This window comes from Melitaea cinxia, chromosome 4 (assembly GCF_905220565.1).
Source record: "Melitaea cinxia chromosome 4, ilMelCinx1.1, whole genome shotgun sequence".
Classification (NCBI taxonomy): Eukaryota; Metazoa; Arthropoda; class Insecta; order Lepidoptera; family Nymphalidae; genus Melitaea; species Melitaea cinxia.
The window spans coordinates 18638611-18660264 of record NC_059397.1 but is presented as its reverse complement, the minus strand read 5'-3'; the positions used below and the strand labels follow the sequence as shown (position 1 = coordinate 18660264).

The 21654-nt window shown below is 34.2% G+C and overlaps 2 protein-coding genes and 1 long non-coding RNA gene across 3 annotated transcripts in view; 2 read left to right on the top strand and 1 right to left on the bottom strand.

Annotated features, from left to right (window-relative positions):
• Positions 1–11228, bottom strand: part of LOC123670355 (beta-1,4-glucuronyltransferase 1-like) — a 33876-nt gene extending 22648 nt beyond the window's left edge. The window contains exons 1-3 of the mRNA XM_045603855.1: positions 11175–11228; positions 9934–10847; positions 9679–9835 (exon numbers count right to left, since the gene is read on the bottom strand). Of these exons, the coding sequence (XP_045459811.1) occupies positions 9679–9835; positions 9934–10847; positions 11175–11228 (1125 nt within the window). The remainder of the gene's footprint in view (positions 1–9678; positions 9836–9933; positions 10848–11174) is intronic.
• LOC123670357 lies at positions 1462–7457 on the top strand. The gene is made up of 3 exons (XR_006745909.1): positions 1462–1916; positions 7256–7288; positions 7368–7457. It is a non-coding gene; the product is annotated as an uncharacterized LOC123670357 (long non-coding RNA).
• A 6257-nt stretch (positions 11229–17485) lies between the features above and the next one.
• On the top strand, positions 17486–21448 carry LOC123669974 (ribosomal RNA-processing protein 8). The gene is made up of 5 exons (XM_045603483.1): positions 17486–17691; positions 17833–18688; positions 19337–19511; positions 20394–20630; positions 21235–21448. The coding sequence occupies exons 1-5, from the start codon at positions 17623–17625 to the stop codon at positions 21446–21448; spliced, it is 1551 nt and encodes a 516-aa protein (XP_045459439.1). The 5' UTR covers positions 17486–17622.
• The last annotated feature ends 206 nt before the right edge of the window (positions 21449–21654 follow it).

The window sequence follows — 21654 nt, the reverse complement described above, 5'->3', positions numbered from 1 at the left end:
ACAACATCGAAAGAAAACCAATGCAAGCGTAATTGAGATAGACGATATAAATATCGATCAAACGACGACGTGTAAACAGTTATGAAGCGTTACACCTCTCTGATAGATCCACGGTGCCAACATATGTCAGTTGGCAACGTTCCACGACGGTAAGACATCTCGTCGCACTAAATCAGAGACAAACGCGAACGCTACAATTTAGTTTGTTTGTTCTTATCGCATTTACCTGTACTTCCCTCACGTGTCATACTAAATTATAATACAATACTAAAATACAACAATATTAAAGTATTTATTATCAAACAAACAAAAAACGACTTCAATTTTCATCGACAAGTAATAAAATACTCGTAAGAACGTCAATGGTTGAAATAATTGTAATTGCTCGCAAACGAAAAAAAACCGACCTCAATTACATCGACAAGTAATACAACGTAGGTAGACCAAATAGTCAAGTAAATACGCGTTATCAAAGATAACTCAAAAATTTGTAATCAGACCTCGATGAAATTTAAATGTGAACACATGATAAAGATCAGTTTTCGATTAAATTAAAAATCATCAAAATCGGTACATCCAGTAAAAAGTTATGAGAAACAACGTAGGTCGACGAAAAAAGCGTCAAGTAAAAACGCATTATTAGATATAACTCGAAAAGTAGTTGTTACATCTGAAATAAATTTAAATGGGACCAAATGCCACCTTACCTGCATGTACCTTTCGATTTTTTTTTGTCGACATTGGTCCACCCAGTCAAAAGTTCTGAAGTAACATACATTAAAAAAAATACAATTGAATTGAGAACCTCCTTCTTTTTTGGAACTCGGTTAAAAATGATAAATGAAAGAGGCAATATTGGAGACTTTTCCGTTATGCTTATGAGATAAAACACAAAAAATGCATTCGAACCTTCCCCTTTTTCGAAATCAGTCAAAAATATTATAGTCCACAATACCCAAAAAATTAAGTATTTTGCAACTCAAAGTCATACCTATTACAGGTCCCTCCCTAGTGACAGCTAATCACAGCCAAGGTAATGGACAGTCTGCTAGACAGGCCTGGAGCTCCTATTGTCATCTCCAGGCAAGCCCAACGCAGGTATCAATGATAACAACCAGGACGGCGTAGAGGAGACAACAATGAATTAATACTACCAAGTAAAGATGATACATTCCCCGAAAATGACAAACCGTCGGGACACATACGAAGGAGAAAAACTTACAAAGAATCGCACAAGGCAATCGCCTCTATCAGGAAGATTATCCTTGACATTCTGGGCGTGAATCAAAGGGACCCGTGTGAAGACTCCCGGCGAGGAATGGCCCGGGTAAATAGACACAGCCTTTGAAGCCTGTACCCGGGTGTACTTTATCGATCTGAATTCGATTGAATAACACCAGTTCCTTATTTTAAACAAAATAAACGCCTGCAACACCAGATGCTCCCCACGAGCTCTGGGCACCTTACTCGCCACAGAATCAATATTGCATTGAGCAGTGTTATTTCGCTGTGATTTTCTATAAGGTTGAGGTACTTTCCCAGTCGAGCTGTTCCAGATTTTGAGCAGGATAGTTATTAGATCTTGCTGTCCCCTACCTAAGTAAAATTATTTGTTCAGGATGCGTGATTCACTATTTTCTCAATACTAGTTTATACATATAATAGGATTACATCATATTACCTTTATCCTTTACACATTTTCTCATACGGGTACATAGATCTGGTTTTCTTTTAAATAATACGTTATTTTAAAATCTAATGTTCATCCCGACGTGGATTCCATTAAAATGCAAATATCCTACGTTAGATGTAGACATCTAATATATTACGTATAATGTTTTCTTTCACGTTATTATTCTTAGTCTCGTGTTAAATGTTGAGGTGTGCGGTTTTAAGCCAACATCAAGAAAGAGGAGGTTCTAAATTGGCCTGTATCTTTTATGTGTTACCTCATAACTTTGATGAGCCTGGTGTGTGGTCCTATTTAAATTTGATATATGTCGAGATATGTCGAGTAACTTTTGAGGTATCTCTAACAATACATGTTTCTTATTCGAAGACCTACGTTGCACCTACTTTTATTTCGTATTCATTAACTAATTATAAATTCCTCTCTTGCAGTACACTCACTACCAGTACACGCCATAAAATCAATAAAAATATAACATATTTGAACTTTTACTATATAAAATAAATAATAAAAAAATTCATATAAAAAACTGTAACTATGAAAGTAATAATAACGATACAAGTGACCCGAATACCATTCCATCGGAATTGAGAAATTTTAATTTGGACGTTTTCGAGAGGATTTATGCGACGGAACGTCAGAGGCCGGGTTCGAGTGAAACTCATTAATCGAATCGTGTTTCAATATGTGGCGCCATCTATAAATTATGTCGTAACCAATTACGCGCTGTCGCGACGGACGAAAAAGTTATCGGGCAGATATGTACGAGTATTATCCTTTTGTGATTTGTGATCTACGATTCGTTACTGGCCGTTTATAAGGGGCTACACTACCTCAGCTCGAATTTAAATTTCACCCGTACTAAAAACACATGAGAATTGAGAGCGCTTGTTTGTTCATCGCGCGAATTATAAGTATTTTCTCCCCACAAACATTACCAATAGTTATTTTTTTAAAAACGCAACATATAAAATGTTCTTCATACTTATTTCAATTACCATGCTTAATCATACATAATAAAAAAAAAATCTCAAGTCCATAACTTCTATATTTACTGAGATAATAAGGTTTTAATACACAAATAGAGGTAACTTTGCGATTTTTTGTATCGAGAAAATTTTATGGAATCGTGTTTTCAAAACATATGAAAGATAGTTTATGTCCTGAACTTTACCATACATAAATTTCAAACTTAAATATTCAGTACTTTGGAAGATATGGATATCCTGCCGAGTGGAAATTAAGCAATTTGAGGTAGCATACACTCTTAATAAAGTGCGAATGAGGGGTGAATGGATACGGTTGTTTGAATTTTACTGTCACTTCCTTCATTAGGTCCATCCGGCTTAATAATGATTCGTTAAATATCTGTGGTTAAATGTAAAATATTTTTTATCTAACTGTTGGGCAAACCACGCCTCATGCAAATATATATACAAATAAATAAAATTGAAGTGTCTGTTTGTAATATTGAAATAACAGCTTTTTACTAAATACATATGGATGTATACACGGTATAACCAAAATAACATTTTTTTACAATTTCTGTCTATCTGTCTGTCTGTTTAGTTGCTCCGGCTAATCTCCGAAATGGTTGAGCCGATTTTGACGGGACTTTCACTGGCAGCTGATGTAATAAGGAGTGACTTAGGCTACTTTTATTTTAGAAATATATTAATTTAATAACTTGGCGAACTGAACAATAACTTTTTTGGTTAAATTCCACGCGTACCACGGGCACAGCTAATGGAGCAATAAATTTTGTCTTAGTACTGTTTCAAATCGTTCAATTCGATTTTTCGATGCCTGCTTCATCTACTCGTATGTATAAAACTCTATACTATACTATAGTAAAGGTATGACAAAACCAATCTTTCATGTCATCCAATGTTATTATAATAAATGTAGAGGTCTAAACTTAAAAAAGACCGTCATTTATGGCGTTTAAGGGCAATATAATAATTAAAAAAAATTGTGCAGGTTGATGATAAGTTACTGAAACAAAGTCAATCTGGAAAAACTAGCGAAACCACAAAATCCGGAAGCCCAAGTTCTTATTCGAAGTCTAGATTTCTCATAAAAACTTGTATTTATTTTATAATTAAATAATTTTTAAAGTCATTTTCGTACTAATTATAATATCCTTTGTCTTGTCCAATCAACATATAATTATTTAAATCATTAGGTTTTTGAATCCATTATCCCCACTCAATTCGTACCTTTTTACAATGGGGTCTTTTGTTTAAAGTTCCATTCGAATTCAAAATATACTTTATTCGAATAGGCTTATTAAAGTACATTTACAAGTTATTTTAATTCTTAACGACTCCTACTGGTTCGGAATTCTGTTTTCAAAAAAAAAAAAACACCAGTTACTGATGTTTTGTTTATTTTCCTTTGTATTTAGAGCTAAAATAGGATTTAAAAATTACAATTACATTGGAAATAACGTTGGAATTTTGTCCTGTAAAGGCTTTCATATATATAATGTTTAATATAGGTCATGTATTTGCGAGTGGCGCGTGCTAATGTTTCTGCTTAATCTGTTTCCGTTTAAAGTAACCGCTGTAGTGTAGTGGAGCGAGTAGTCGCCTAAAACACGGACTGTTTGCGTGCTCGATTCCCGCTCGCGATGTATATTTATACATTATTTTTTCCGGTTTAGATGTCGTGCCTCGGAGAGCACGTTAAGCCGTCGGTCCCGGTTGTTATCACGAATATCTGGTAGCGATCGTTATTCATAGTAGGGAACATATCCGCCAACAGCCGCAGTGGAGCAGCGTGGTGGATTAAGCTCCAATCGTTCTCCTGCACGGAGAAAGAGACCTTTGCCCAGCAATGGGATGTCACAGGCTGAATTCATTTAAAGTAAGCATTATTTTTTGACTATATATTGACTAGCCGTCCCGCGGGTTGCGGGTTCGATTCCCGCCTGAGTCCGAGTGTAATATTTGTATTTATTATCAATACATATAATAAAAATGTAATGGGTCGCTGTCTGCGCATGGAAGATATATGAGGAAAAATACTATCGGGACCTTTATCAATGCAAATAGCACCCAAAACAATGATTGTTAGAATTTTTGTCTGTTTGTATGTGCGTTTGTACATGCTAATCTCAGAAACAACTTATCCTATTTAGATGTGGTTTTCACTAACAGATTGTGGTAAGCTTCACTTAACATGTTTTGTTTGTTTCATGTCAATCGCTTCATAAATAAAAAGGTATGACAATTTAAAGAATCAATTCCAAAGTCACTATTCCACGCGGACGAAGTCGCGGGCACAGCTAGTACATTTATATATGTATTATTTCTATGTAAATTAAAAAAAATTAGCTATATCAGCCGGCTGTTGCCTATATACAAGCAATAAGTTGCTTACCGTAGGAATAGACGATCTTGTGTGTATGTCATAAGATATTTATTTATTTAATCACCATACAATATCTGCCTCTTTATAGTGGATACAAATTATTTAAGATACTAAACATCTTTGAAAGAGCTTAACGTTAATTGTTTCATAGGCATATTTTTATCTTATTTAAAGAAAACTTGCGTCGAGCTACACGTGGCCTCTTGTTTGTGACATCTTTTGTGTAACATTTGTTCTGGAAATATGTCATGTTTGGACAGGTGTCCGTATTCTTGTATTTCAATTATTTAAACATAGAAAAATGATACAGAATAATAATTTCTGAGATCTTTAGATATTCGATAAGGTATATTACATCATTTATGGATGGGATGGATGTTTGTACTCTTTAACGCAAAAACTACTAGAAAATTCTAAGACATCATTGACTAAAACCAGAGGAGAGACTTCTATCTCTTTATTTAAGGAGTTTTAGTCCATAAGGACTACGCCACTCCATAAGAATATTACACATGATACATATGTGCATAAAAATAATTGTGTTTGCTCGCAAACGAAAAAAACCGACTTCAATTACATCGACGAGTAATACAACGCAGATCGACGAAAAAATAGTCAAGTAACTACGCATTATCAAAGATTACTCAAAAAGTAGCTATCAGATCTCGATAAAATGATAAACATCAGCTTTCGCTTAAATTAAAAATTATCAAAATCGGTACACCCAGTAAAAAGATATTGTGAATTTTCGAGAGTTTTCTTGATTTCTCTAGGATTTCATCATGAGATCCTGGTTTCCTTATCATGGTACCAAACTATGGGAATTATTAAAATCGGTGTATCCAGTAGAAAGTTATGTGGTATAATACAACGTAGGTCGACGAAAAAAGCGTTAAGTAAAAACGCATTATTAGATATAACTCGAAAAGTAGTTGTTAGATCTCAAATAAATTTAAATGGGGCCAAATGACACACACCACCTTTCGATTAAAACTTTTTTTGTCGAAATCGTTCTACCCGGTCAAAAGTTCTGATGTAACATACATAAAAAAAAATAATAATACAGTCGAATTGAGAACCTCCTCCTTTTTTGGAAGTCGGTTAATTAATGAAGTCGTCGTCGCTTACCAATGTGTACAATCTTGTACAATAGTTCAGCCGGTTCTGAGAGAGGATAAGCCAAAATTGAATTACAACCTCCAGAGGAGAGACTTTAATCACATCAATTCCAAAAATGTGCTATTGTATTTTATATTTTTATATTTCATGCAAAGTTCCACTTTAAAGGTGCTCAAAATGTTATCAGATTTCATCGTTAATTTCTGGATTCAACATTTTTTTTCTGATAAAGAATCCGATCTACTTAGCAAATGAGTCGAATAGTGCAGTGGTCATACCTTTATCCCCACGTGCTTTCACAGTTTCAGAGCAAAGCGCTAATATCAGATGTCTATTTGTAAAAATGAGGACAAATTCCGTTCTTGAACTCGGTTCGTTGGAGAAATTAGTCTCGGAGACTTCAATTTGTCTAATAAAAATACGGTGACCCATTTAATACACATCGCCAAAGAATTTTTGAAACATTACAGGTCACATATCGATCACAATCACGATTCAGCCTGTAAAATTCCACTGCTGGGTATAAGTATCTTTATCTCCATGTAAGAGAAGGCCTGAAGCTTAATTAACTCGCTTCTTCACTGCGTAATAATATAATAATAATAATTCTTTATTTATTTGACCAAAAAATACTGTACAATTTTATAATCCGCCAAACTGCGTGACAGTTTATCGGCGGAATTAGTGCTTGTCAACTTATAAGTAATTATTGTATAATTTTTAATTTTTTTTTCATGCACTTCTATGAATAACGATTGCTATCAGATATTTATGATGATAGCCAGGACGTGCAGTGACGTTTTAACGTGCTCTCTGAGGCACGGTGGGAAGACCCACCGTTTACATATATTTCAGAATTTCTAGCCAAATTTCTGGTATCATCATGATTTTTGAACTGTCAGTAAAATTAATTATTAAAAGAAATTTAGCATTCCAAAACTCATTTGTGCTAATATTGATTTAAGACTGTGATCCTTAGTACTTTTAGTACCGAAATATAAATTCCATCACGCACATATATACCAACATAACAGTAATATGGAGCCTTCAATAGTACTGCTATTTTTGTAGGTCAAGGAGAACAAGAGTATGGTCCACCTGATGGTAAGCCTTTTTTAATTTATGTAACTCAGCTATTTATTATTAATATTTCCTTTTTCATTTATGTATTATATTCTTACAGATCACATAATCAACTGCAGTCAAATTGAAACGAGGTTAACCAACGTCTGTAATATATAAGTACAATAACCCGCATAAAATTTTTATACTATTTAGAGTATTTGGTAAGTTATTCTTATTAGTTTTAAAGACCATAGTTGTATGTTTTGCACACGTATAATGGTGTCCGAATTACTGGCGCAGTGCCAAACACCGGCAACGTCGCGAAACATAAACGTGGGTAGTCTTTTTATTAGAAATTACTGTTGTAATGGATGATCGTTTTAACTCGAATATACTGTATTTTTACTAAAGTTTTAGTAGCGATTAAGCCTACGCTTAATAGTAAAATATACGTATTTCTAATTTAATATAAATGAACTAGGACACAGCAGGAAATTACCTGTTCGAAATCTGGAGCAGCCCGACTGGGGAAGTACCTAGATCTTACAGAAGATCACAGCTAAATAATACTGCTTTCAAGAAGTGCTGTGTTCCTATGAGAAAGTTGACCAGAACTCCTGGGGAGATGGGGAATAGAGCCGGCAACGCGCTTGCGATACTTCTGGTGTTGCAGGCGTCTATAAGCTACGGTAATCGCTTACCATCAGGTGAGCCGTACGCTTGTTTGCCGATCTAGTGATATAAAAGAAACGTAGGTCAGGTAGGTAAACGTAGGTCGGCAGACCTAGTTGTAATATGTACACAAGGCTTACATAGTTAACATCTATATATGTCAATGTTTGAAAGGATATAGAGCTAATGGCTGTATTATACAGTACTATATAAATGCCAACACCGCCAACTCGCAGTGGAATAGCATGGTGGATTAAGCTCCAATCCTTAACCTAGATGAAGAAAGAGGCATAAGCGCAGCAGTAGGATGTTACAGGCTGAATCTTATATAAATAGATCTTTGATTGTAACTTGTGCTCGAATATGACAGTTCTTTTTTAAAAATCTTCTACAATTTTTTTGAAGTCAAACTTCTTTGCGCACGCTTGTCTTGGGGAATAAGTTGTTGAGCGCGTGAGGAGAGCGTTACGAAAAGTGTGACCGAACGAGGCTAACGGAAGTGGGAAGGAGATATAAGTTAGTGAAGATAGAAAGAGAGAGTTACGTTTTGTAAGGTCTACTTCAGTCGTGTGGTCAAAGCACACTCGTTTTTTTTTTTTAACAATATGTGGCGACATCTATCTCGCGACATACAAACTAGAGAAAACTGACGTATCATACATCGCGCTATCAAAGTTATCAGAGCGATTAAGCATATATACAAGAACCCGACATCAACCGACGAGGGACAGTAACTCACCAGACATAACATACGTCTGGTAGGAGGATCCTCCCTTTGCGATGGTGGACGAGAAACTCAACACTCCGTTCCTCGCACCCCCCAAAATATATTAAATAAATTATTAGATATATTACATATACGCTTGCAGTTCAATACGGTTTAACTTGCGTTGAATTTTTAATCACATAGTAATATAGAGTTTTAATATGCGTAAAATTAATTTTAAATTCTAATTAAATAAGTAAAAGGTTTGTTGCTAAAGTCGAATGTCACAAAATCGCTTCCTTGTAAGTATTGTACCTACTACACAATGAAAGCCTGACAATTTATTTTTCTATAGGAACCGGTAATTTTTTTGTTATAATGAAAACTATGTCACGAAAAGTGAAACTACTAGAAGTGACAAACTTTTCATAACAATTTGCTGGAACGCTGAAAGTAATTGAACGATTTCGATATAAAATATGAAATATTTAATTTTGTTATTACGAAAATAGTATTATTAACTGTTCCGAAAGCGTTAATTTAATTTTTATTAATTATTTTTTTCTAATTTATTATATCTTTAGCTTTTATAAATAATGATTTTTTCTACGAGGCTTTCTTTTTGCACGTTACTCTTTGTTTTTACTTTAATGCAATACAACATCTTAGCATCAAAATGTCAACTTTGAAATATTAAAAACTTGTTACGTGATCTACGTCATCGTCGCCGTGTCACTATTGTGTAAATTAAAATTCGAATATAAACACTTACACAGACAGATTAAATTGTTATTTCATTAAATCCATAAAACATTTTAATGTTCTGTTTAGTGTTTTTTATTATCATTATTTTTTTGTTTATTTGTCGGTGATATTCTACTAAACTACTGAGGTATATTTGAAAGATAATTGTAATTTAAAAAGTAAATTGTTCTATTGATACAGGTTACGATAATCATAGGAAAAGAGTAACCATAATTATCAAATAATCCATCAAGTTTCAAACGTCGTACGTAACTTGTAGTGTAATAAAATTATTGTAACATCTTACCTGCGTATTCCTGGTGAACCCGTAACCCAGGAACCTCTCATCATGAGCTGGTACCGTGTCTGGAGCCACGTAGAACGGTTCATACAATAACTCGAAGTTGGTTACGTTATGACTAATGTGAGTGTCGAGGGTTTCGTTACCACCGGTGGACTCCCATCTAAAATACATCCATATATTATTACTTCCAATTTTTCTGCACATATTTACATTACATGGTACTAAGAAGTAGTAAGTTTCCACAGTTTAGGTACGTACCGTGAAAAATTCGAGGCATATTGGTTATAAATAAAAACCTTCCTATGAAAAGGTATAGCTAATTTGTTTCTTGACAATCGAAGTAATTCAGATTTGTTAGCTGGAAAGTTGGCTACTCGCTTATCTAGCTCGTAAGTTGGTACAACATAAGCACAGAGGGGGCACTTCGGTGCCTTTGCTAGGAAATTATCCAGTTCCTCTGCCATTCCACGAGATGGCACAATATCCACATCAACTAAGAAAACATAAGGTGTATGGCAGTTTCTTCTAGCCAAGTTTCTAAGATGATTCTGTGGGTACGGGTGACGTGCTCTCCACGAGACCGTATCTGCTCTTCTTTCTCCTGGTGGCAATGGGGCCACTTCGCAGTTTTTCGCCCAACTTGGCACATTTCCCTGAATACCTGGTCTATCTACTGGTGTAGCGGCATGTAACGCCAATCGAGCGTATATTTCTGGCTGACAACGGAACAACCAAGTAGCAAATGCTCTTAAAAGCCTTAACTCATCCCCAGCTACGAATACCGCCACAGAAATAGGTCCTGACCAATGAGCAGCTATCCTGAGCAATTCGTGTAACCTTTCAATTGAACTCTGTGTTGCTAAGCACACGCGCCGATTTGTTGAAGCCTCTGCGTACATATCACCAACTGTTGCGTAGTCGAACAATCTGTATGATCTGGAGTTGTCCCATCGGCCGAGACGTAAGTCGAGCCTGGAAATTGGATCATCGTCGACGGCCATTACAGCGGCTGTGTCGACGCAGGGCTCGCAAGTTGGTAGGTCGCTGGGTGGAGGAGTACTCCGCACGGTGCAAGGCGACGGACTCAATAACCACATGTTGGCAACCGCGTTGTAAACGACAAGAGCTATCGCTGCAAGCGTCACTAAGCTCCACTGACAACGCCATCGCCACTACAATAAAAAGACATATTTATTATATTACAAAGGTATAAAAAGTACTAAGGTATGTATTCCATTACTAATGATATTTCATCTTAACAATTACCTAGTGCTTAAGACAAAATTAAGTATGTGACAAAATGTTTTTTTTTTTTTTAATATATATTTATAGCCTTATTTCAACATCATATGACTCACATTAATATTTCAAAACTTTTTTAAATTTTATAAATAAAAATCCTCATTTACAATGCAATCATTGTATTTCTTAACCAAATGTTATCTGGAAACATTAAAACGCGTCAATAGATAAAGATAGATATTCAGAAAGAAACTTACTATCTTGTCACGGCGTATCTTTCCCATTGGTCGTTGTAAAATCGGTAATCCCATTGCTCCAATAAAGTCTACCTTAAATTGTCATCATCTCCCTCTCACTCCTCTCATCTCCACAGTTAGACATATTCACCTGTAAAATAAAGTTGAAGTTGCAAAGTATTATCTATATTTATATTTTATTAATACGCGAAGCAAAAACTTTGTACCCCTTTTTACGAAAATTGCGCGGACGAGACGGAAAAATATAAAATTTTACACACTTTTATAGTGTATATAGAGAAGGAGTGCAGAATGCTAATATATATATTTCAATTATGTACAAAAGTACATTCAGTCATTAACAAAACATTACATATACTGCCATGTATTTGACACATACACGCATATATACTCTTTTGTTTATTGTTAAAGTATGTGCTTAAATTATGGTCGAATTTCGACCACTAGGCGACCACTAGTATATTTAGATGTGTCCTATTATACCTTACATCCGATACGATCTAATACAACAGATATACTGGCATACACAGCGGATGTTTGTGAATTAGTTGTAATAATTTGTTTAAATTGGCTACATTATTTACATTAACATTCCTGCATAATTTTCAGCTGTTCTAATATTGAGTCGCTTTATCTTATATATAAAAATGAATCGCAAAATGTGTTGCTAAGCGCAAAACTCGAGAACGGTTGGACCGATTTCGCTAATTCTTTTTTTAAAATGTTCCTTGAAGTACGAGGATGGTTCTTACGGAGAGAAAAATTCTAAAAAAAAATTTAAATTTCCTGAAAAAGTCTAAAAACAACACTTTTCTATACTCCCATACAAAAGATTTGTGATAATACTTAAAAGTCAATTTGAACTTTAATACCATACGATAAAGTTTGTGTTAGGCGATAAGAAGTTCGCCGGGTCAGCTAGTTCTTAATAAAGACTGTTTCGTGTATAGATATGTAACTATTGTTTTGAATACAAAGTTAGCAAATATCCTACTACTTGAAGACAGCCTTCTAAAAATGATAAATACATGACATTGAACATATCAGAACTTTGTGTCTTTCCTTTATAGCGACTATAAAAGCGACTATAAAATTTTCATAGTGTCATTTTATATTAAAGTAGCTGACCCCGCAAACGTTGTTTTGCCATATATGTCATTAACCCCCTTCATATAAGTACCCCTATAACTATTCATTTCAGCCTATCACAGTCCACTGCTGGACATAGGACTCCACAAGTTCACGCCAAAAATGGTGTGAAGTCATGTGTGTTACCCATAGTCACCACGCTGGGCAAGCGGTTTGGTGACCGCAGGGCTGGCTTTGTCGCACCGAAGACGCTGCTGCTGTCCTCGGTCTGTGCATTTGAGAAGCCAGCAGTTGGATAATTATCCCGCCATCGGTCGGCTTTTTAAACTCCAAGGTGGTAGTGGAACTGTGTTATCCCTTAGTCGCCTCTTACGACACCCACGGGAAGAGAGCGGTTGGCTATATTCTTCATTGCCGTAACCACACAGCAAGTAGCCCTTATAACTATTGGGCATGAAAAATAGATGTTTGCCAATTCTCAGACCTACCCGATATGAACACATAATTTCATAGAAATCAGTCCAGCCGTTTCGGAGGATTATGGTAACTAACATTGTGACACGAGAATTTTATATATACGATTTAATAATAAAGCAAAAGATTAAGTTTAATCGCACTCATCTTAGTATTGCGGTATGAAATATTTTTTCCTTTGAGTAGTCTGTTCTTTGATATTTAATAGGCTATAAAATATCACGATGTCACAGGCGTAAGAAATAAAAAAAGTCCCATTTGAGAAGTAAACTAACATAACAGTACTGCTAAACTAAACTAAATTATCATAAAAATTGATCGCTACTTACCATTTATTCAAGTTAAGGGTTGTTTTTCGTTTTATTTATAACGCAAAGGTTATCACAACAATGTTATTGATTCTATATTTATTTATTACTATAACGTTAATGTTATTTTCCTGCACTCAACAGTAAAACATAACCTCTATATAAAATACCAGTTAAGTTTCTTATACTATGAACACGTTAATCAGATTGGCTTTTCTAATTTCGTAAACTAATGAAATAATTTAACATTTATTTAGAAGTTATAGTAAATAGTAACAAGTAATGTTTTCTATGCTGAAAATAGATTGGGTGTTTAGGTTTATTTCGACGCGCATGTTCTGGTTTTAGTCATGCGCAGATGCACCGCGGAAATCTAATTGTATTCATTGTATTAGGGTACTTATGACCAATACGCACTGAATACGGTTGTGATGCGGTGGGGCACCAATAGTCCGAATCTCGGGACTAATAGATGACCAATAACACTAAATTTAGTGTGTATCTCGCAGATTAGATTACATTCGCTTCAGCCTGTAATATCCCACTACTGGGCATAGGCCTCTTTCCCCATGTAGGAGAAGGATCAGAACTTAATCCACCACGTTGCTCCAATGCGGGTTGGCGGATATATTCCCTACTACGAGTAACGATCGCTATCAGGTGTACATGATAACAACCGGGACCGACGGCTGAACGTGCTCTCCGAGGCACGGTGGGGAGAACCACATACATGGATTACATATTCCATAGAAAATACCATTCAATTACTTGTTTATTACATAAAGTTCAAAACAGCAACTGATTCCACATCAACAGGAAGGCGTTTGGTTAAATGATGTTGTAAAATGTTAGGACTAGTCATCGAATTAATTGTCTTTTTTAAACATTTAACCGAAACGTGTATAAATACATATAATGCTCACATTGTATCTTGTTCCCAGAAAGCTGGACTAAAATAAATTATGTCCTAATAACAGTTTCATAGAGGTGAGATTATAAATGCGAAATTGTTTGCGCAGGTGATGAGTTACGTAAAAGGTTCTGTGAATCCGTTACTCTTTATAAATAACTAGCTTACCTGGCGAACTTCGTACCGCCTAATAATTACATATATCAAAATAAAATATAGCCTATCTTTCTAGTTGGATTAAACTGTACACGGTGTGCAAATTTGATTAAAATCGGTTAGAGTCCATCGCGGACAAACAACAACGTAATTATATATATCAAGATTTAAGATTTAAGCATAATATATTTATTAAATATTCTGCACTACCTGACCCAGCAAAGTTGTCGATGTCGTTGTTAATAGAGTAACTAGCTGTACCCTGCGATATGATCAAATGCATACGATTCTATAAAGGACATACAGACAAACATTCATTTATATATATGTAGATAACATCGCTTCTAAACGATGTATCAAGTTGAAACCTACCTTAGATTTTAAGTTAGATCACCACTGTGAAAACTACATTCAAAATCATGAATTGATTTTTTACGTGATTTTGGAACAAACATACTGACAAGCCTACATGAAAAAAAAAGGCTTATGCCCAGCAGTAGGATGTTACAAGCTGATACTGATAAATAGTCAGACAAAACATAGGAATTGTTTTCTTTTATTTTTATAAATGCCCTTACAATACGTTTTCTCTTATCGTTTCTTAAGTACAGATATGTTTAATTTTTTATTATAAGTAGATCCACAATAAGTCGCCGCACCATCGCTCGCCGCACCGCAACGAAACGCAATGTTTCGCGCCGCATTACTGTGTAGAGAATCTTATTTTATACTAGCTGATCCCACAAACGTTGTTTTGCCATATATAAAGCCCCTTAATCCTCCCCCCCCCCCCCCCTATAACTCAGGTGTATCAAAAATAGATGTTGTTCGATTCTCAGAGCTACCCAATATGCACACACAATTTCATGAGAATCGGTCAAGCCGTTACGGAGGAGTTTAACTACAAACACCGCGACATGAGAATTTTATATATTAGATTAATTTTTCCATGAGATTTTATCGACATTAAATCTTAATACTTTCCGACGGCTTATTACAACTACATCCAGTTTTGTGATAAATAATATTAATTATTACGTTAGCCTAACCATAACCTCATTCAATAAATGGAACTAACGCGCAGAAAATTTTCTAGACGGTTTTTTCTGAGATAAGCACTATGTAAGAAAGACAACACAGACAAATCATCTAAGAAACGCTTTTGTCTCATTTTTTTTTTTTTCGTTTTTACTTTGCTTCTTCTTTAAGGTATTGTGGCAGTCTTAACTTTTTAAAACTTTTATCGTCACTACCGCTATTATTAAGAGAAAACCAAATATATAAAATTTTATACGATTATGAAAATAATTTACGACGAATGTGGTAAACAAAGTGAATAAAACGTGTTAAGAAATTTGCGCTATGTTTATTAATCTTAAAACGGACCGTCGTCCGCTATTTTTTCCAAAAATATTTAAAAAAAACTATTTAAATTCGCTTTTAAGTCATTTTATGATATTTAGAACTCCAACATATAAGCCTTCCCAAATAAACATGCTTTCAAACAAACAAACAAACAAATAAAAATAAATTATGGATACATACTTTATACGTATATATATTATTACAACCAACGAACACAATTTATGTTATCTATTTCACACATTCTTAGCTGTGTGGTTACGGCAGTACAGAATATAGTCACCCCCTCTCTTCCCGTGGATGTCGTAAGAGGTGACTAAGAGATAACACAGTTCCACTATCACCTTGGAACCGACCGATGGTGGGATAACCATCCAATTGCTGGCTTCCAAATACACAGGCTGAAGACGGGCAGCAGCCTTTTCGGTGCATCAAGCCCTACGGTCGCTAACCCGCCTGGCCAGGGTGGTGACTATGGGCAAAACACATGAGTTCACGCTATTTTTGGCACGAACTTGTACAGGCCCATTTCCAGCAGTGGATTGCGAAAGGCTGAAGTGATGATGATGTGATGATTTCACACTCTACTGAACGTACCTACTTCTTATTGTTTATTAAAGTAAACACAAAAGCATCAGTTTAATTTTTGAAAAAGAAGCTCCCTAAAAAGCCTTTGGCATTAAAATTTTAACGGTTAGAATACTTTGAATAATTCAAAATGTAATTTCCAAGCATCATATAGATATCAAATGGGAAGAGTCAGGCCAGAATTTATTGTGTCTACAACAAGAAGGGAAGGGAAATCTAGTAAAACATCATTCATCAAAACTCATTTTACAACCATCAACCAACCACGTAACAAAAATTTATAATCTGTATTATTTTCTAATTACTTACCTCAATTTCTCTCCAAATACAAACAATACCTACAACTTTCATCAACACGCTTATAAAGAAGACTAACACTTAGCAGATTTCATATTTAACAAAATTAAAAACACCCGCGAATGTAGTGATACTATCTTAATATTGTTATGTTTATTCTTAAACAAATAAAAAATAAAACAAACGGGGTGAGCTAAATAAAACCGTTTAAAAATATCGCATTATTAGGGACAACTCAAAAACTAGTTGTCATATCTCGCTCAAATTTAAATGTACCACTCGTTAAGCACCAACTTTCTTTATGAACATTCATTCTAAGCTTCATTGATTTAATATTAGATACAAGAATTAAACGAGATGGACAACAATGTGACTTACAACGTAATCGTTTTGAACTCATTTGGCTTGGAGTCAACGCCCATTTTCCTAAGCAATTATGAACAAGGTGTTAATGATAACAGTACTATTTTACAATACAGATCTGCTTTTGACTTTCTGTGAGTTTTCTATGCAAAAAATTAGTATTATATTACATAAAAGTAAAATCAAGGATCTTAATGTTATGTTCCTGCGGTGAGTAAGGTGGCCAGAGATTCTGAGGGAGGGGTCACAAACCACTCGCGATGCTTCTGGTGTTCCAGGCGTCTATAGATTATGGTAACCGCTTATCATCATGTAAGCCGTATGCTAGTTTATCGCTTTAAAAAAAATGTGTGATTATAAGACTGGACAGCAGCTATTTTGTGTAAAATCTGGAGCAGGCCATCTGAAGCAATGCCTTACAGAAGATCATCTAATAAATGGTACTGCTTTAAAGGATGGTTACAATTATGTGATAAGGTAAGGTGGAATGGAATGTGTGTGTGGCAGTAGTTGAGATAAGTTCGGCAAATAAAATCAGTAATTTTAGATTAATTATTTTTTCAAAGTTTAATATAAATCTTTAGCTAACCTTTGATAAATATAAGGGTAAAATACATGTGTATTATTTACATTGATATAATTTTACAAGACTACTTCATACCTTAACCTTTCATCACAGAAGACTAGGCTGTTTGGTGCCATTACCATTTTCTTTTTCAAATAAAAAATATCTGTACAAAAAATATCTGTACTAGCAATGACATTGACAACGTCTTATTTACATATGTATGTCATTGAAGTATATACTTCAACCACGCTTTTGTGTTGTGTTAGTACAAAACGTTGTAATAATTTAAATTGTATATAGTTTTATTGCTAGCGTTATAGTCTATATATAAAAATGTTTAAAATACCAGACTGGGACGATGACACTCAAGGAAATAAAGTCGAAAATATTTTGAAGGTACCGGTAAGTCGAAATTCCTTTCATATACCATGTAAAATAATTTATTAAACTTAAAATTAATGCTATAATCATCTCCTTATTTCAAGATCTTTCAAATTGTTCTTATTAGTGTTTAGTTTATTACACTAGCTATTTTTATTGCAGAAGGTAAAAAAGAAATTGAAGATTTCAAATCCGTCACCAAGTACAAAACAAAACGGAGTAACAAAACCAAGTTTTAAAACTAAGAATACTAATAAGAAAAATAAACTAAATTCTAAGAAAAACATATTGCTTATTAATAATGTAAAATCAAAAGTAAACACTCAAAAATCTAACAAAATAGTGAATGGTAGTCAAGTAACAGATAATGCAATACCTATGGAAATCCAAACTAATTATGTTCAAGCACAGACATCATTGAACAAAAAACATAAACTAAATAAAAAAAATCATAAGAAAAATGCATTAATTAATAATAATGTAAACGGTAATAAATCTATTAAAGCAGAAAATAAGAAACAACCAGTCCAGACTAATCAGGTTCAAGAACAGACATCATTGAACAAAAAACAGAAAAATAATAAAAATCATGTTATCTCAAAAGTAAACGTTCAAAAATCTAGCAAAGTAGAAAATGAAGGTCAAGTAGCAGAAAAACCAGGACCAATGGAAGTTCAGGCTGATCAAGAGACCTCACTAAACAAAAAACAAAAAGTGAACAAAAATCCTAATAAAAACAAAAATAATTCAAACGGCAAAGTGAGCCTTGAAAACTATGACACGGACAAATTAAACGAATTAATACTAATAGAGAAAAAGAAAAAGTTAAACAAAGTAAAAAATGATAACATAGAAGAAAATATTTTATTTAATGAAAATCCAGTTGAAAGTATACCGAAAAGTAAAATAGAAAAAAAGAAAGAATTTTTAAAAAAACTCTTACAAAAGCAAACTAACAGGAATCACATCAATGTCGAAAGCAATGCATTGAGAAATAGAATGTTAGAAAGGCTTAAAGGTTGGTATTATGAAGTAAATTTTCACACTTTCACACTTAAATTTATCCCATGGTAAGGAAACACATGCCTAAACACTCAGACATCATATATAGACAGCATACATCTGTATTGCATATACAAATATTTGTCACGAGCAGTGCTGTAATTGCTGCACCATTATAATAAAAAAAACGAGTGTTCTTTAGACCACATGACTGAAGTAAAACTTCTGCACAATAGGCCTGCACTGTGTCTTAAATATACAAAACGTAACTGGCTATGAGAGAAAGAAAATGTGCACTCGCACCTCTCTCTTGCTCCGTTCGCATCGCCCGATTACACTTTTGGTAATGCTATCGTCACCCATTCACCAGCTAACTCCCCAAGTCGAGCTTGCATAAAGAAGTTTTTACTTCAAAAATTATTTTTAATCTTATATCTCTACACATTATTAGTCACTTAAGTTTAAAATTCATCAAAATAAGATTATTATTTAGTTTTTACTTGATTATAATAGTGATTTATAAGAAAAATATATACTGTCTTTAATACAATTCTGAATGTGCAATAAGTATTAAATAAATACATAAAAATTATATAATTATAAATATATATTGTATAAAAAAAATAATAATTCTTTTTATATTAGAATAAATATTACATTACAGCTGCAAAATTTAGGTACTTGAATGAAAAGTTGTATACTACAAGTGGATCAGAAGCACAAAAGTTGTTCAAAGAGGACCCCGCAGCATTCCAAACTTATCACGAAGGGTATCAACAGCAGATGAAAAAATGGCCGGTCAAGCCACTCGATGTTATTATTCAACGGATACAAAAAATGTAAGTAACTTTTGTTCTATATTTCAAATAAGGTACATTTATGGTATTTGAATTGTTATTTGAATCGTTACATAACCTATCCTTTACTTTTCATATTGAAAAAGTTATATACAATAAAAAAAATTAGTAAATTAACTTTTTAAGCGACTTCAAAAAAGGAAGAGGTTACTTAATTTGACCGCATATATAATTGTATATATTTTTTAATGTATTTTCGAGGATAACTTCGTAGTTTATGAACCGATTTTGATCATTCTTTTTTTTTTGTTGGAAAGGAGATATCCCAAGTGTGGTATCATGATAAGGAAACCAGAATCTGATGATGGAATCCCAGAGAAATCGAGGAAAACCCTGACGACTAGTGCGTTTGTTAATTTTTTTTGTCTACTTACATTGTGTGGATGTAATTGAAGTTGGTTTTTTTCATTGGCCAGCAAACGCAATCATTGCTTAAAAGTGTATATCTATGAACAAACTGTATACTAAGGGAATCTCCTTTTACAAACTACTTTGTTATATAAAGCAAATATACCAAAAATTGATATAAGTACTATGGTATTTTAGTCATAGCTATTAACTTTTCAGGAGAGCCAAAATAGGTCATACTTCTATGTACACAATAATAGTGACTGCTCATAGGTTTATTCTTTATTTTAACTCTTTATTACACGAGTTGTTGCTTCTTTTTAAGTAACTAAAACAACATAACTTTAGATTTTCTAACAAATTTTCTCAAAATATCAAAACTGTTAAAAATAACCAATGTGCTATATGAACTTCAACGATAATAACATTTATTGTTTACATTTTAGGCTTACATTAGAGTCTAAGTATAATAATATACATATAATATTCTCAGCCTTCACTTTTCCACCTTTTTAGGCCTAAAAGTTACAAAATCGCTGATATGGGATGCGGTGAAGCGGAGCTATCGAGGCGTGTCAGTCAAACAGTGCGATCCTTCGACTTAATAGCTCGGTCTGAAAATGTTGAGGAGTGCGATATAGCTCACACACCGATATTAGCCGCTACCATTGACGTTGCAGTGTATAGCCTTGCGTTAATGGGAACCAACCTTACTCAGTACTTGCTTGAGGCTAACCGGATACTGAGGATCGGGTAAGACAATTATTTATTAATACAATATTTGAACACAAACATCAAACACGTTTCCGTTTTATTTTACCATTAGTATACTATAGTAGTATAGCACACATGTTAAATACATCTACTAAGCCACAAGCATCGATAATCCTATCCCCCATACTCCTCAGGAACTCTAACTAACTTAATCACCACAGGAACACAACACTGCTTGAAAGCAGTGTCATTTAGCTGTGATTTTCTGTGAAGTTGGGGTACTTACCCAGGCAGGCTTTTCCAGATTTTGTATAGAATATAACCCGCTTTGCCCCTACCTCAATTGAAAGTACTAAGAGACTTTTTTGAATATTACATTCTAACATTTTAACTTGAGTTGTAATCTTGTGATGATGGGTTGATATGGTAATTACAAAAATGTGACAAATGTATGTATTAACTTTTCAGATGTTTGGGTAATGACTTAATGGGTAGCCAGACCTCTGATGAAGCTCGTATTTCATTCTAGTTCGACCACTTGGGCAATCCGTAACTTTAAAAATAACAAAAATTTGCAAACACTATGTATAATATTATGTACAAACAGAAATAGCAAGTAAAATAATCCCATTTTCTTTTACAGTGGACATTTACTAATAGCAGAAGTGGAAAGTCGTTTCAATAAAGTAGATGACTTTGTGAAAGACGTGCAGAAACTAGGGTTCAGTCTGAAGAAATTAGACAAGTCGCATGAAGTGTTCTTTTTCATGGAATTCACGAAAATAAGGGATCCACCGTCTAAGAAGGGAAAAATACCTAATTTGACATTGAAACCTTGTATATACAAGAAGCGATAGAAATCTAAATACCCATGGCGGCATCTATCTCGCGACATACAAACTAGAGAAAACTGACGTATCCCACAACGCGATATCAAAGTTATCCGAAGATTTAACATATCAACAACCGTCGGGGCAGTAGCCCGCCGGAGGCAATATGCGTGCGGTCGGAGGTTGTTTTTTTTTTTCGAATTGTAGAGTGCTGTTGGTTGAGCCTATCGGTC

Excerpts from the sequence above, each read along its gene's own strand:
- LOC123669974 (XM_045603483.1), top strand. The coding sequence starts at position 17,623 with ATGTTTAAAATACCAGACTGGGACGATGACACTCAAGGAAATAAAGTC. Across the intron at positions 17,692-17,832 it reads AAAATATTTTGAAGGTACCG|AAGGTAAAAAAGAAATTGAA; the intron begins GTAAGTCGAAAT and ends TTTTTATTGCAG. Across the intron at positions 19,512-20,393 it reads ATTCAACGGATACAAAAAAT|GCCTAAAAGTTACAAAATCG; the intron begins GTAAGTAACTTT and ends CCACCTTTTTAG.